Source organism: Trichogramma pretiosum, unplaced genomic scaffold (genome assembly GCF_000599845.2).
Source record: "Trichogramma pretiosum strain Unisexual culture from Peru unplaced genomic scaffold, Tpre_2.0 scaffold19, whole genome shotgun sequence".
Lineage (NCBI taxonomy): Eukaryota > Metazoa > Arthropoda > Insecta > Hymenoptera > Trichogrammatidae > Trichogramma > Trichogramma pretiosum.
In genome coordinates this window covers 2,130,968-2,144,724 of record NW_019641707.1, presented here as the reverse complement: position 1 = coordinate 2,144,724, position 13,757 = coordinate 2,130,968, and the positions used below count along the sequence as shown (strand labels likewise).

Sequence of the window (13,757 nt, the reverse complement as noted above, 5' to 3'; positions counted from 1 at the left end):
AATACAAGATCCATGCGTGCGTAAAAAAGTCCGCTGCTGCCACTGCTGCTGCTGCTGCTGCTGCTGCTGCTGAGAGATCCGCGTGTGTATGAGCGTGGCTTGATATCCTTGGCAAATTAATCTTGGCTGCTGGACTTCAAGGTTCTTTCCTGATGCGCACAGCTCGCATAGGCAGGCGCACGAGCGTCACGACGGATGCAGTTCATTCGACCCGGTGTGATCGCGAACTTTGATTAGGGAGATGACAGACAAAAAAGGATGCCCCGAAACTCGTATTATCGTTAAAAAAAATTTTTATCTGCGAAATTGCCCACGCTCACGATGATCGGATGGTTTTTCGCCCGAACAATCGCGCGTATGCAAATTGGACGATCTTCCTGCGTGGATGATCGAATTTCCTTCTGAAACAGGCCCCGCACGCGTCGAATGATTATGATTGCATTATTCGTTAGCACCTCTTTATGAATCTTCACCTTCGACAAATGCATGCGATTATCACTTACTTGCGAACAAAGTAAACAGTAGCGAAACGCTTTCGATTATTCCGATTGACCAGTCACAAAGCCGTTTGAATTAAACATTATAAGCAGCCGTAACAGCGTCACTCGTGTACGCGCGCGCGAATCTAACGGCGGCTAGTTTCTGTGCGTATTTTCTTTATTTTTGTTTTCACGAAACGAATGTGCAACGCGCGTCACGATGTAATGGTTCGCGTGTGCCTAGAGTTAGTGCGGTCTTCCGCAGTCCGACAACGACGACACTTGAGTAACATTTACATTTGCCTTGTTTCTGCAACTGCTGCTCCGAAAGCGACGTTATGCCACTTTTGTGCTCGATAATCATTATCTTCCCGCCGTTTAATTACATTTACACTCCAATTAAGCAATATTAATCAAACTCCCGCGTTCTTTATTTTATAAATCAATGCGCGCGCGTGAAAGGCAATTAAATAATATGGTACATTCGATCCAGTTCGTTCGAGAAGTATCGTGTCATAAAACCCTCTGCGTGCGAAACGATAGGCGCGCATATCATATACATCGCACGCATAATTTAAGTCAAGAATGGAAATATTTTTGCAAAAATTCTATATAGACGGATGAATACCTACAATTATTTCTGGACATTGAGAGAGTGTTACTATAGTAACAAGAAACGACATAAACATTTATTTCGAAACGTATGTAGGCAAGACTGACGGATGAAAATAAAATTATTAATCAGAAACCAAAGGATGGTATTTTAGATTTTTTTAATAGACGTTTTTTCAGTGTTAAAGATAAGACACAAAAGCCATTTAATATTTCTCAAAAATTAATCCCCCGAAAGAATAGAACTTTAATGGGGGATTAATTGCTAATACAATTTTACAGTGAATCGCAATTGAACATCGATTCTCATCTTCGAGATCGCTTCCTGCACGTTTGTACGCGGTGCAATGAACGCTGAGATAAAAATCGACGCGTCCTTGCGCGCGATCCACATATCTTTGTGCTCGATCAAGGTCGACTCCTTTGGATGTACTTACCATTGGGAATATTATTATATTTACCGTGGAGTACAACGCGTTAGTGCACACTTTGTGGTAATGAGAAACCGGCAATTCGCGAGTGCGTGCATTTTCGAGATAGCAAATATACGCGAAAACTATATAGTATTGTCAGTAGTGGCGCGTCGGGTGAACGAACTGGTTGAAAAAAAATGTTCATTTTATTTCCCATTTTTCATGTTGTTTTTTTCTTGAAAAAAAAACCATTCGTGTTTGCGATAATTAATTCTACAACTGTCTCTCAAGGTTGCAGGCCTGCTTTATTATTTTTTATTTTTGCGGTCAAATCTAATCGATTGTATAAATAGTTTTTTTTTCGTGGAATCATCGAATTTCCAGAGTGAAATGGGAATTTTTAGCTCTGCATCGGTATCGAACAGTTGCAATTCTCCTTAAATTAGCTAACTACTTCACCGATCAATTTTTAAAGTTAACAATAAATTATCGAGCCGCGAAGAGTACACACACACACACGCAAATTCCCTGTTATAAGCGAGCAGTCGCGGCAAATTTGTTTGTTCTAGGCCAACAGAGCGATATCTGCGCGCGTGCAAAATGTGCCCCGTTTGAACAGTGATTATTAGTCTTACCGGTGTTTCGTAATTGCGTCAGGTCGAAAAAAGATGCGATGCCTCTCACGTACACACCGCGTACATGACTTATTTTCATATAATTTTAGCCCCGAAAAAAGAATCGCGATGAGTAAATTTCGATGATGTTAATAATTAAATCCGAATAACTTTTTATAATTCACGTGTGAGCTGGATATTTTTGTTTTGACGCTTAAAAATAATATAATAGATTCTGGAAACGTGAGACCAACGCGGGTTATCGTGTTGTTGTTTACGGATCAGCACGTGTCGCGCGCGTACGACCAGTGGCCGTGTCATCGTTATAAAAATGAGCAAAGACGACACATATCCTGTGGATCGAAGATTCATCGTTAGTATGCCTTTCCTCGGTAATAAATTACTCGTAACTCGTCTTGCGGCAGCTAACAATGATGCGCCCGTGCAAGTACACGAGCTTGGTGAATTGGCAAAAAAGCTTGAAATATTGACGTTGACGTTATGAAAATTGAAAAAAAAGACACGATGTCAGAGACGAAACTCGTATTCGTCTTTAGATGCAGCAACGAAGCTGCATTTCAACTGGTGCAAAGTGAAAACAAAAAAATTAGCAAGTTAAGGAGCCGATCGGACGAGAGCTTTGTGGAGCTTCCATCTCTATATGTATAAACCGCAACGTTGGAATGTCGCCCACGATATCGCGCACGCGCAGAAATTTCGATTAGCGCGTGTGCGGCTGTGTACATTCGACCGCTGCTTCCACTGGCAGCTGACTTTGTCGCAGGCGTCTCGGTCTTTTTCTCGTGCGGAATTTTTAATTGTCAACTTTGTCGCGCGCTCGTGTGCCTCGGCAGCCGCGTCCAACGACGACGAATGCAGCAGTAGCGGCTGCAGCTAATACGTGGGATTCCGCGAGTGCCCCGCGTAAGCAGTGCAACTATAAACTCGGCGCGCGCCTCATAAAACGCCGCGTGAGCGTGTTTTGTACGCTAAGTGCGCGGGCACTTATACACGTAGAGATATTGTACGTTTACACGCCTACTCCCGCGGCAGCTCTCCGCGTTGTGTACGTACACAAATCTAGGTGCGGAAAGTACTCGCGATACAATTGCACCCAAGTCTCGTACGCGTTTGCCAATGTCGTCGTCTGCAGAACAGCCGCATCTTTATCTGAGCTCGTCGTCGTCGTCATTAGTCGCAGCAATAGTATTGGCGAGCCGCTCCACCTCGTCGACACTTTCTACTCTTGTTTGTCCGAGGCGATTGTCTTATCAGCCCAAAAGATGACGAGTTAATGCCTCGAGCTTTGCGAAACATAAGTCATGTAAGAAATCTTTCTTCTATTTTCTTTCTCTCGATCTTCGGTATAGTGTACACAAGTGCTTGGGCGTAACTTTGAGTATCGATCGAACGCGCCTACGCTGCACAAGCATAAAAAAAAAGAGAAAGACAAGTAAGTAAGAATAACTCGGCCACCATGTGTATTATGTTTGTTTACCGAAATCCCGATGCGGGACCGAGCGAATACAAGCTCATACTCATCGCGAATCGCGATGAATTTTACACGAGACCAGCCGATCCGGCGCATTACTGGCCCGATTATCCAGGATGTCTTGGAGGTTGGTACACTGCTGTATACTCGCGATTTTTCCCGAAATAGCCAATGGAGAGATCGCTAAATATCATTTGTTCGCCATTGCACAGGTACGGATATGGAGCCCGGTCGGGAGAACGGAACTTGGCTCGCTGTGAACCACGCCAACGCTCGGATCGGAGTGATCTTGAACTTGCACGGTAATCCAAAATCGACCAATACCAAGGGTCGAGGCTTTCTCGTGCGAGATTACCTGATAGATCCGGACTCGACGATCGAGCACGCGAACAAATTGCACAAGACCAATCAAGAGACTCACTGCTACAGTCCCTATAATTTCGTCATGGTCGACATGAAGTGAGCCAATTTCGAATTTTATTTAAAAAAAAAAGAGTAGATTTTGTCGAACTTATTACGCACACTTTTAGAAGCTGCGATATTTTCTACCTAAGCAGCGAGGAAAATTACCCAGGACCAAAAAAAATAGATAAGAGTATCCTAGGCTGCGGTAATAGCGGATTAGAGACGCCTTATCAAAAAGTTTTATTTGGGGAGAAACAGTTCAAGAACATCGTTAAAGATGCAAAAACATCTGATCAACAACGACTAATGGAAGACTTGATTGAATTATTAAAATCTACCAAAAGGTGAATTTTTATTTTATTTGCATATACGTATGATTTCGTCAAATATAACAACAACGTGTATTTTTAGACATTTACCCGATAAAGAATTGGAAAAACGCGCTCCCAAAGAACAGAACGAACTCAGTTCAATTTTTGTACATCACGAAAAAGCAAAGTATGGTACAAGAACTCATACAATAATCTTAGTTGATAACGCCGACAAACTGACTTTCATTGAGGAAACCATGATGACGGATGGAACGTGGAAACGACAAATTTTTAATAATCTTATGGAGTAAATCATGTATTATAACGATTTTTATCAGTAAAAAAATATAGAGACAACATTTAATTTGTGAACTACACAAACAAAAATTGACTTGACACTCACATGGAAAATCACAAAGCTAATGCTGTACAACTTAACTAGAATTAAAAGTTTTACATGAAGTACATTTTAATCTTCGTCCATACCGATGTCATCGTCGGAACCACTATTAAAAACCTCGGAATTGTGGCCATCATTCGAATTTTCTTCTGGGGTTTCATCTGCTACCTCGGACACATCATCAGTAGACTAAAGAAATATTTTATGTTAATTTTACGTACATTGATTACATTAATGAAAAATTTACCTGAGAACTAAGTTCTTCCCCGTCCAAATCTTTATTCAATAAATTGCCCATCCAAAAGGCACCGATAGAATTATTGGCAGTTAACATCCCTTTCACGCGATAAATGAATTTTTCTCGTCTGGATTTTGCCACAGGAATTAATTTCAAGAGAGTAACATTTTTTTCTTTTCTTGCCGTACAAAAAATATCCCTCAAAAATCGACCAGATCCTAAAAATAAATGAAATAAATCAAAACTTAAGACAATAAATAAATACATACTTAAAGAAATGGAAATAAAAAAATAATACATACTTTGATACAATTTGATTACATTCAGTACCTCTTCTGGCTGGTATTTTACATTTGCTTCTAAAATTTTCATACCAGCAGTCAATAGGGGTTGGTACAACATTGTCGTGTATCGAAGGAAGAGTAACAAATAAACATTATGTTTGAAAGTTTTAACAATGTTTGCAATGTTATCTAAACATATGGCTGAATCCTGCCACACTTGTATCCTTTCTGGATCCCTGCATAGAAAAAATATAATTGATATTTATAAATTTTTAATTTTATTTTGAAACTTTGGATGGAACATACCTTTCGGCAGCTTCCAACGAAATGTCGATTCCTTTAATGATGCCAATAAATAATTCTTTTAATAACAAATGGAAAATTGATTTACTGACAGACGGCAACCGAGTTAAGCAAGATGCTGGCCGTTGGAGCTCTCTCGCTTCATTAGGTAACCATTCCATGACCGATGTAACAGTTTTCAATGGATCGGGCTCATTACTAATCCATGTTCTTATCAGTTCTTTGATAGCTGCTCTATATTGAGGACCATGGCCATCATTGTGCCACTCCAGACACAAATAACCATAAGCCATTTTTGCTAAAATATTTTTATAAAATTGAGGTAAAATTAATATTTATGTTGTAAATTTCTTATTTTTTTTAAATATTTGTATACCTTGTCTTTCTTTCGATTCACTCGTAAAACTAGAGGAATGTTTCATGAGGCATTCACACATATTCACTAAAGCTACTGCTATCGAAACGTGCGTAGCGATATCTGACAATGATTCAAAATACTTGTACGATTCGGAAACAAGGTCCTTGGAAGTTCTTAGATTAATATTTGATTCACTGGCCATCGCGGCAAAACATCTGAGACCATCTTTTGAAAAATATACAGTAATGATCAAAATAATATTCTCATACTATTTTCAGATGTAAAATTATATTTACCGCGTAGTAGATTGTTATGTTTGGAATTTTGAAATTCTTTCCAACTTAGTACAGCTTTGAATAAGCATAAAAATAATCGTGCAGCTTCTTTTTGATGAGCATAGTCATTGATAGAGTCATCATCAGAGTTTACACGTAAATCCGAAACAATTTGTTGAAACTTAAAACAAATCTTTGGCATCAGAAGAATCAAGTCTTTGATCAACCTTTCAGAAGCTTGATGATGAAACATGTTTATCAGTTCTTTTATAATAAAACATACTTGAGACGTTGTTATGTTAACGTCTACTTCTTCACTTTCTTGTGAATCGGTAAGGGGGTCAAAAAGATGAATAATCTAAAATTATAAAATATCGTTTGCTTAGTCATAGATTTGAGATTTTATATGAATAACATCAAATGATTTTAATATTACTTTCGTGTCCATCTGCCGAAAGAAAGCGGGATTTTTTACAGTCATTTCAGATCCTGCTTCCCAACTCTCAAATTCTGGAAGTACAATAGACTTATTCATCGAGGATTCATCTTTATCCTCAGTCTCAGTTTCATCTTCTTTAGCTTTTTTCTTTCCTCCTTTTTTACCTCCTTTTTTTCCTTTTTTACCTCCTTTCAATTCGATTCTGTTGAACTGGGGATTAGGAAAATGATGGAAATAGCAAAGTGGTGGCTGATAGTGAGCGTCTACCATTGACACCATAGCTACAAATTCCCCCTGCAAGTTCATCAGGGTTTCTAAACGCTTAACGACCTGTCCCCGTAATAATGCCTCTTTTTGAGTTACAAAAGCTCCGATGAGTTCTCTGAGATTTAGTAAAAAAAAATTATAATGATATATCAATACTTCAAAGTTAAAAATTTATTCTATGCTCACCTAAACCAATTGATACAGTTAATCATATAATCAGCTATTGTTGGCTCGGGCATATCCATATCAGTAGGTAGCAACACTGGAGTACCCAAAATAGCATTAATACTTTCAAGAGAACCACTTAGACGTGAGCAGCAAGTTCTTAATAGTTTGAAAGATGCTGGTACTATAGCTCCAACTTTACCAGATCCAAATGAAATACAACAAAACTCATCTAATGCAGATGGATCGTTGAGACCATATTTTGGTTCTTTATCTCCACTATAAGTTAAAAAACGAATAGTAAATATAAACATATAAATGATTAAATAAAAGATTCTAAAATTTTACCTGGGGGGTAAAGAATCAATCAAAACATTATTTATAAGATCATCTTCAAAAAGATTTGAGATTTCACTTAAAAATTTCTCATCAATTGATTGAGCTGTTGCTATAATTTGTTCTAATTGATCATAAAAAAGACCCTGCGATCTTGTACAATCTTTTAAACTAATCAATGTTTTTTCTAGAATAAACAGCAATAAAATAGTATTTTAATTATTTAATGTAAGAATTTTCATTGTAGATAGTTTTCCTTACTTAGTAAAGCAATCGCTTCATCACTTGTTTCTGCACTTCCAGATAAGTGTTTGATAGCCATAACAGCGCCCAGGACACCTTTACATTTTGTTCTGAAAGTGAAATTTATAGTTACTTATAATAAATTGTAAAACTTTTTTTACATATTATTTTTATAATACTTACACCACTTTAGAGCTACATAGTTGTTTTTGCATTATAATAGTTAAATCATCATTTAAAGTATCTGCTATGAGTTGTGAATGAGTACACAGACCATGTAGTAAATGATATAACATAGATACTTCATCAAATTGTAAATTGTCAATTCTCTCAAGAAAACTCCTTAAAAAGCAAGCATGTTGTTGCAGATATTGACGTTCCGTCTCATCATTTGCCATTCTGCAAAGCACTTCCAGAGCATTTTTTACAGTTTTATCTTTGTTACCCATTAAATGCAAAAGTTTTTCCATTATTTCTCTTTGCTTGTAAGGGGTATCTCGCTGACTAATAAACATATTTCTTAGCCATTCAATGCCAAACTCCGTGTGGGCAGGACTGTCAGATTTTAAAAGTCCAATAGCCAAATGCAAGGAAGTAGTTTGAAAACTTCTGGCAATTTGTTTATACTGACCATAAAAGAAACTAAGGTCTGATGTTTTTAAACTTCCATTTTTCACATGACTGCTCAAAGTAGCTTCTACGATTTTCTTTTTTGTAATTGTAACTTCATAAATAAGTATTACTAATGCTATATCAATTGGTAATAATTTTAGTTTATCATCTTTAATAAGTGTTAAAGCAGCTTGCATGACTTCTTTGCATAGGTGCAAGCCCATTTTTATTGCATTGATGAAAAACATTTGATGAGTGTAGCACTCTTCGACTTTTTCTGAAGTTGAAGGTGTCATGTCAATAAGCCTGAGAGTTTTCAACGATTTCAGTGCTACAGTTTCTGAGGGGCAGGATGTAAGGACAAATCTGAAATCAATTTTCTATGACTGCTAAAACTGAACTTTCTTTTTAATTTAATGAATAAATTTTTAATTTACCTGGCAATTGCTGGCATAGCACTTTTGTCAGAATTATTTTCCAATAAGTTCAGAACTTCCTCTCTAAGCTCTTCTCTATAATCTTTTCCTAAAACAAGATTATGAATACAATCAAGAATTATGTTAGTAAGTTCACTATTTCTCTCCATTAGTTTAATAAGTATTTCAGCAGCTGCACGATGTTGCACATCGGTTATAATATCAGGAATAAATACAATTATTTCTCTCTGAAACCATTCCGGAGAAGAAGTTAAAAGCTCTTCAATTCTGCTCATAAAAATTTCTGGTTCTACCATTATTTCTAAAAATCGAAACTGTTGAAGCATTGTTAACGCCCATGAAGCCTCATCAGATGAGTCACTGCAAAAAGTATACAGATATAGTTTTATAGTTCTATGCAACAGTATATTTTAAATAATTGATTTTAAAGCTAAGGTTTATGATTTATAACTCAAACATACGTTCCAACAACTGCATGAACAAGTTTCTGAATTAAACTGTTCATAATATCAGTTTGGAATTGGGGTACTTGAAGTAGAACTCTAGCTAAAGAAACAGCTTTGGAGCTAACAGCTACTCCACTATCAGTTTCTATTTTCATTTCATAAATAGATTTTTTCAAATTTTCTTCATTCTGTATATGTTTATTCCAACATGATAAAACTTCATCAACGTTAAATTCCCCTGCTGCTAGTACTTCTTTCATTTTATGAATTACTTCTTGTGCATTGGCATCTGAAATGAGAAAAAGAAAAATTAAACTTTTGAGTTCACAATAAGTTCTCCATACAACTTACTTGCAGTGTGTAAGCTTTCTTCACCATCCTCTAAAGTAATTCCAGTTTTATTCAGAAACTTTTCAAATTCATCGCCCGCTGAATTTGTAGGCTTATTTTTTCTGGTTGTAATATTTCTTACTGGACTAAAATTTCTTAATGGACTTAATTCTGGTGATTCTGTAATTCTTCCTCTTTGTTCTTTTTCTTTGATTGGAGTTTTTTTTGCTGGAGTAGGACTTTTTTGTGGTACTGGTGATAAACTTTTTTGGCGAATTGGGGATGGGCTTTTTTGGGGAGTTGGTACTTTTTTTTTGTCTTTTCCTTTTTTTTTCGTAGGAGTGAACTCTAAATCTGAGAACGACATTTCTGACTCGTCATCACTTTCACCAACAATGGAGCTTAAATCCATTTTTTTTTCTTTATCTTTTTGAATTGTGTCTTGTTGCTTTTGTTTTAAAGCATTTTTTCGACTAAGCAGCGAACTAATGACTTTTTTTGCTGGTTTTACAGGTTCATTATCTGTCTCCATAATCTGGTCAGATTCACTGTCGTCATCCTTAGATTTTTCAAGTTTCTTGGATTTTTTTTTATCAATTTTACTTTCAGCAGCAATTTTTTTTTGGCTAGACATCAATGGTGATCTCAAATTCATTTTTCTGTACTTCTCAACAGACGATTCACTATTCTGACTTAAATTGGAGGAATTATCAATAGCTGCCAAAAATCCTTTTATGAAGCCCTGTTTTTCTCCAGTGGATTCGGTATCGTCATCCGAATCGTTGGACACGGCCTTTTGTTTTTTCTCACCTTTGTCTTTTTTTGTTGGAACCTTAGAGGAACGTGGTGGCGGTAATTCTGGCGAACTTTTGGGGGATTTTCTTTTATCCTTACTTTTTTCATCATTGTCACTGTCTTCGTCGCTGTCATTCACGATATTGCGCTTTTTCTTTCGTATATTAGTTGGGATGTCGTCGGGAGATTCGGCTCGAGTACTAGCACTTACGTCCGATTCCTCGTCCTTTTTCTCCTCGTCGTCGGAATTTTTACGTTTTCGCGAAGCATTAGATTGGCTAAATCGGGCAAAAATGCTACTATTTTCTTTTTGTGATCTCTGAGAAAAACTACCACCACTGCTTGTTGTAATTGACAACTGACTTGAAGCCGAAATTTGTTTATGCAGTATTCCAGTATTTCGGGACTTCAACTTACGCCTATCCATTGTGAATGGGCAGTCGAAAGACTATATCAACACAATAACAGAAAGTAATGTTGCACTTGGCTTTGCGTAATGTGGTGCACTTTTGCAGTTTGTATTCGAACAAGTCGAAACAGGTTTTGTTATTGGTTTGGAAAGCGCGTGGCCGTTGATGCAAACCTCCTGTTTCGCGGTATAAAAAGCCGACAGTGGCTGTCTGCTAGGACGACACAGCAGCGCGATAGGGAGTGAAGTTTCCTGCAGTTCGCGCAAGATTTCGAAATTGCATTGTTTGATCGCCGACCTGATATAAATTGTTTAACAGCTGAAAAAATTAATTGTTCTAATAGAATTGTTTCATTGACAATGGTGACTACCATTTTGATCCTATCGAGTTTTTATACTCGTTAATTTTGTTAATTGCCAAAATTAATTTTGATCCCCAACTAAATTACGAAAAAAGTTTATGATCCGTGGCTTTTCAAACATAACTTTAATTTTGTAGCACATCGGTGAAGAATATCATTTTCACAAAAAACAATTTCTAACGTAATTCAAATGTGGCGCTTCCTACTCCCTAGGCGACCAACAGTTCAGAAATGCTCCGCCAGAGCTGTCAAGAATGTAACGTATCATCGGGCGCATCAAAACAATTAAAAATAAAGCCATACAAATACAAGTTCCGTGTTGCCGTGATTAGTTCGTGAGAGTTTATTTTTATAACGTCTGTAATGATGGCTTTGAGCTGCACAACTGCAGCATCCTTCATTTCATTCGATAACTGCACTTAATCATGAGCTTTTAAAAAAGAGTAGGCGTTGTTAGTCATCATCCGGGCATAGCCGCATAAGTAATGCGTGAAGTAGCTGCAAATGTTTGATTTCACAACTCTGCCAATAAATATTATCATAGATTACAGCTGATATAACATCATTGATTGCTAATGAGTTAATGAAGAAAATTATATGCATTAAACTATGTATTTGGAACTTTACGACGTATCAAGTGTAGAATAAACGTATGTTGAACTGACTTTCGTTAGAAGTTACTCAGTGAATATCTTTTTATCCTGCTATTTATTGTACATGAGTCATGGCGAATTTTCTGGCAAATCAGGAAGATGTCAAACTGACAATACCCAAAGCAGAAACTAATGATGGAGTCACATTTTACATATTGGAAGTACAAATTGCATCTCACAAATGGACTGTCAAACACAGGTAAATTTGTTTACATGAATTTTCAATCATAAAGTTTAAAAATAAAATTAATCAATAAAATGAATTTTATAGGTACAGTGAATTTGCAGAGCTTCATGATATTTTAGTTATGGATCATTGCGTTGAAAAAGATATCTTACCACCTAAAAAACTCATTGGTAATAAATCAGAGGCATTTATTGAAAAACGACGTGTAGCTCTCGAATCATACATCAATTCTATTTACACTTATCTTAAGAAGATTATGCCATTACCCTTGGCTAAATTTTTAGAGTTACATGTCTATGAAATTTTCTTTTTGTTGCAAAGTTTAGCAAGTAACTTTTTTACCAATGGTGTGAATCTTCTGCAAGATCCAGAAGGTCATACTTTTGAAGTAATACAGGTAAAATATTTTAGATTTTTAAACATTTTTGTAAATTAAAATGATAATGATTTATAATAACTTTACAGATGCATGCTATAAGTGAAAGACTGAAACAACCACGCCCTTTGTTGGAAGTTACAGATAAAAAATATGATTTTAGTCATGTGTTGGACTTTACTTCTCATTTAAAAAAACTTACTGTAATGGGAACTAGTTCAGTTTTTGGGACAAGCAACATATATCCTTCTACTCTTAATATTGAATTCACAAGTTTCAAAAATGTAAGTCATTTAACTATTGATAATTATCCAGTCGATAAAATCTATCACATGGGAAACCTGCGTGACACTGTAGAAGTTCTCAAAGTGCATAATGCCAAGCTTAGAAATATAGTTGAATTAACCATGTGTGAAGAAGTGCATAAACATATCAGTTCTGCAAACGATTCTCATGTCTGGCTTAAGGTCACTCAGTTGGATTTAAGTGATAATCAAATTGAAGTTATTGATGAAGCAATAAAGCTCCTACCACACATTGAATCTCTTATACTAAATAATAATAGACTAAAAGAAATATCCAATGTCACTCTATTGCCAAGATTGTCTCAATTGCATTTAGCGTCAAATAATTTCACCACTTTGCCTGAAAATCTGTACACAAAATTAGGCCAAATTGTGTACATTGATTTATCACGAAACAATTTAACATCCCTTGCAAGTTTTTCTAAACTGTACTGTCTTGAAGGATTAGATGTCAGTTGTAATAGAATAGAAGATATTCAAGAAGTAAAGCACCTGGGTGGTTTGCCTTGTTTGGAAAGTCTTAGGCTTACTGGTAACCCAGTATCAACTATAATTGATTACAGAGTGAAGGTATTGGAGCCTTTTGGTAAAAGAGCTGCTGACATTCATCTTGATAATGAAAAGCCTGATCAAAAAGAACTAGACACTGTTTCAGTTCTTCAAGCATTGAGAATTGCCAGAGAAGGAAAATCGCCAACATATAGCACAAGTGAAGCTCCACTTTTTTCTGCTGAAATTCCTATTGTGTGAAACGAAAAATCAGAGAAAACCCATAAAATGGTATTTTTATCTCTTGACAAATTTTATAATAGCATTGTTTTGCACTAACTAGATTAGTTCTATTTATTCTTTTTGATTTTGGTCAATCAATTCAATGTACGCGTTGACGACCGTTTTGTTTCCACTTCTGGTAACTAAAACAAAGAATTAGATGTAAAAATGTACATAAGTATTTAAAAGAATGGCAAATTCTAAAGGAAATCTATTTTAGAAGTGAATTTGAAAAGAAAATTTATTTTATATAGGTAAGAATCTAATCTATAGATACGTTTGTAATACTTATTCTAAAAATTAATTTATATTTTGATTAATAATATAATAAAATAGAATTATACTCACAAGGTATAACATTGTAAATAAAAGCAACAAAATATTTTGTTATATAATAAATCGTTAGTTTGATGAAAAATCTGTGATTTATTTTAATGACT

At 36.0% G+C, this 13,757-nt stretch overlaps 3 protein-coding genes across 3 annotated transcripts; 2 read left to right on the top strand and 1 right to left on the bottom strand.

Annotated features, from left to right (window-relative positions):
* The first annotated feature begins 2,937 nt into the window (after positions 1–2,937).
* Positions 2,938–4,649, top strand: LOC106650979 (transport and Golgi organization protein 2). Its single transcript, XM_014369304.2, has 4 exons — positions 2,938–3,737; positions 3,823–4,069; positions 4,141–4,359; positions 4,427–4,649. The coding sequence occupies exons 1-4, from the start codon at positions 3,596–3,598 to the stop codon at positions 4,635–4,637; spliced, it is 819 nt and encodes a 272-aa protein (XP_014224790.1). The 5' UTR covers positions 2,938–3,595; the 3' UTR covers positions 4,638–4,649.
* LOC106650791 (Fanconi anemia group D2 protein-like) lies at positions 4,630–10,847 on the bottom strand. The gene is made up of 14 exons (XM_023463062.1): positions 9,481–10,847; positions 9,145–9,418; positions 8,684–9,043; positions 7,818–8,612; positions 7,653–7,744; positions 7,404–7,578; positions 7,077–7,334; positions 6,621–7,005; positions 6,206–6,542; positions 5,928–6,134; positions 5,555–5,849; positions 5,267–5,484; positions 4,974–5,182; positions 4,630–4,915 (listed from the first exon to the last, which is right to left on the bottom strand). The coding sequence occupies exons 1-14, from the start codon at positions 10,679–10,681 to the stop codon at positions 4,796–4,798; spliced, it is 4,926 nt and encodes a 1,641-aa protein (XP_023318830.1). The 5' UTR covers positions 10,682–10,847; the 3' UTR covers positions 4,630–4,795.
* A 468-nt stretch (positions 10,848–11,315) lies between these two features.
* LOC106650876 (nischarin) lies at positions 11,316–13,664 on the top strand. Its single transcript, XM_014369125.2, has 3 exons — positions 11,316–11,877; positions 11,950–12,262; positions 12,331–13,664. The coding sequence occupies exons 1-3, from the start codon at positions 11,750–11,752 to the stop codon at positions 13,294–13,296; spliced, it is 1,407 nt and encodes a 468-aa protein (XP_014224611.1). The 5' UTR covers positions 11,316–11,749; the 3' UTR covers positions 13,297–13,664.
* Positions 13,665–13,757: the final 93 nt, after the last annotated feature.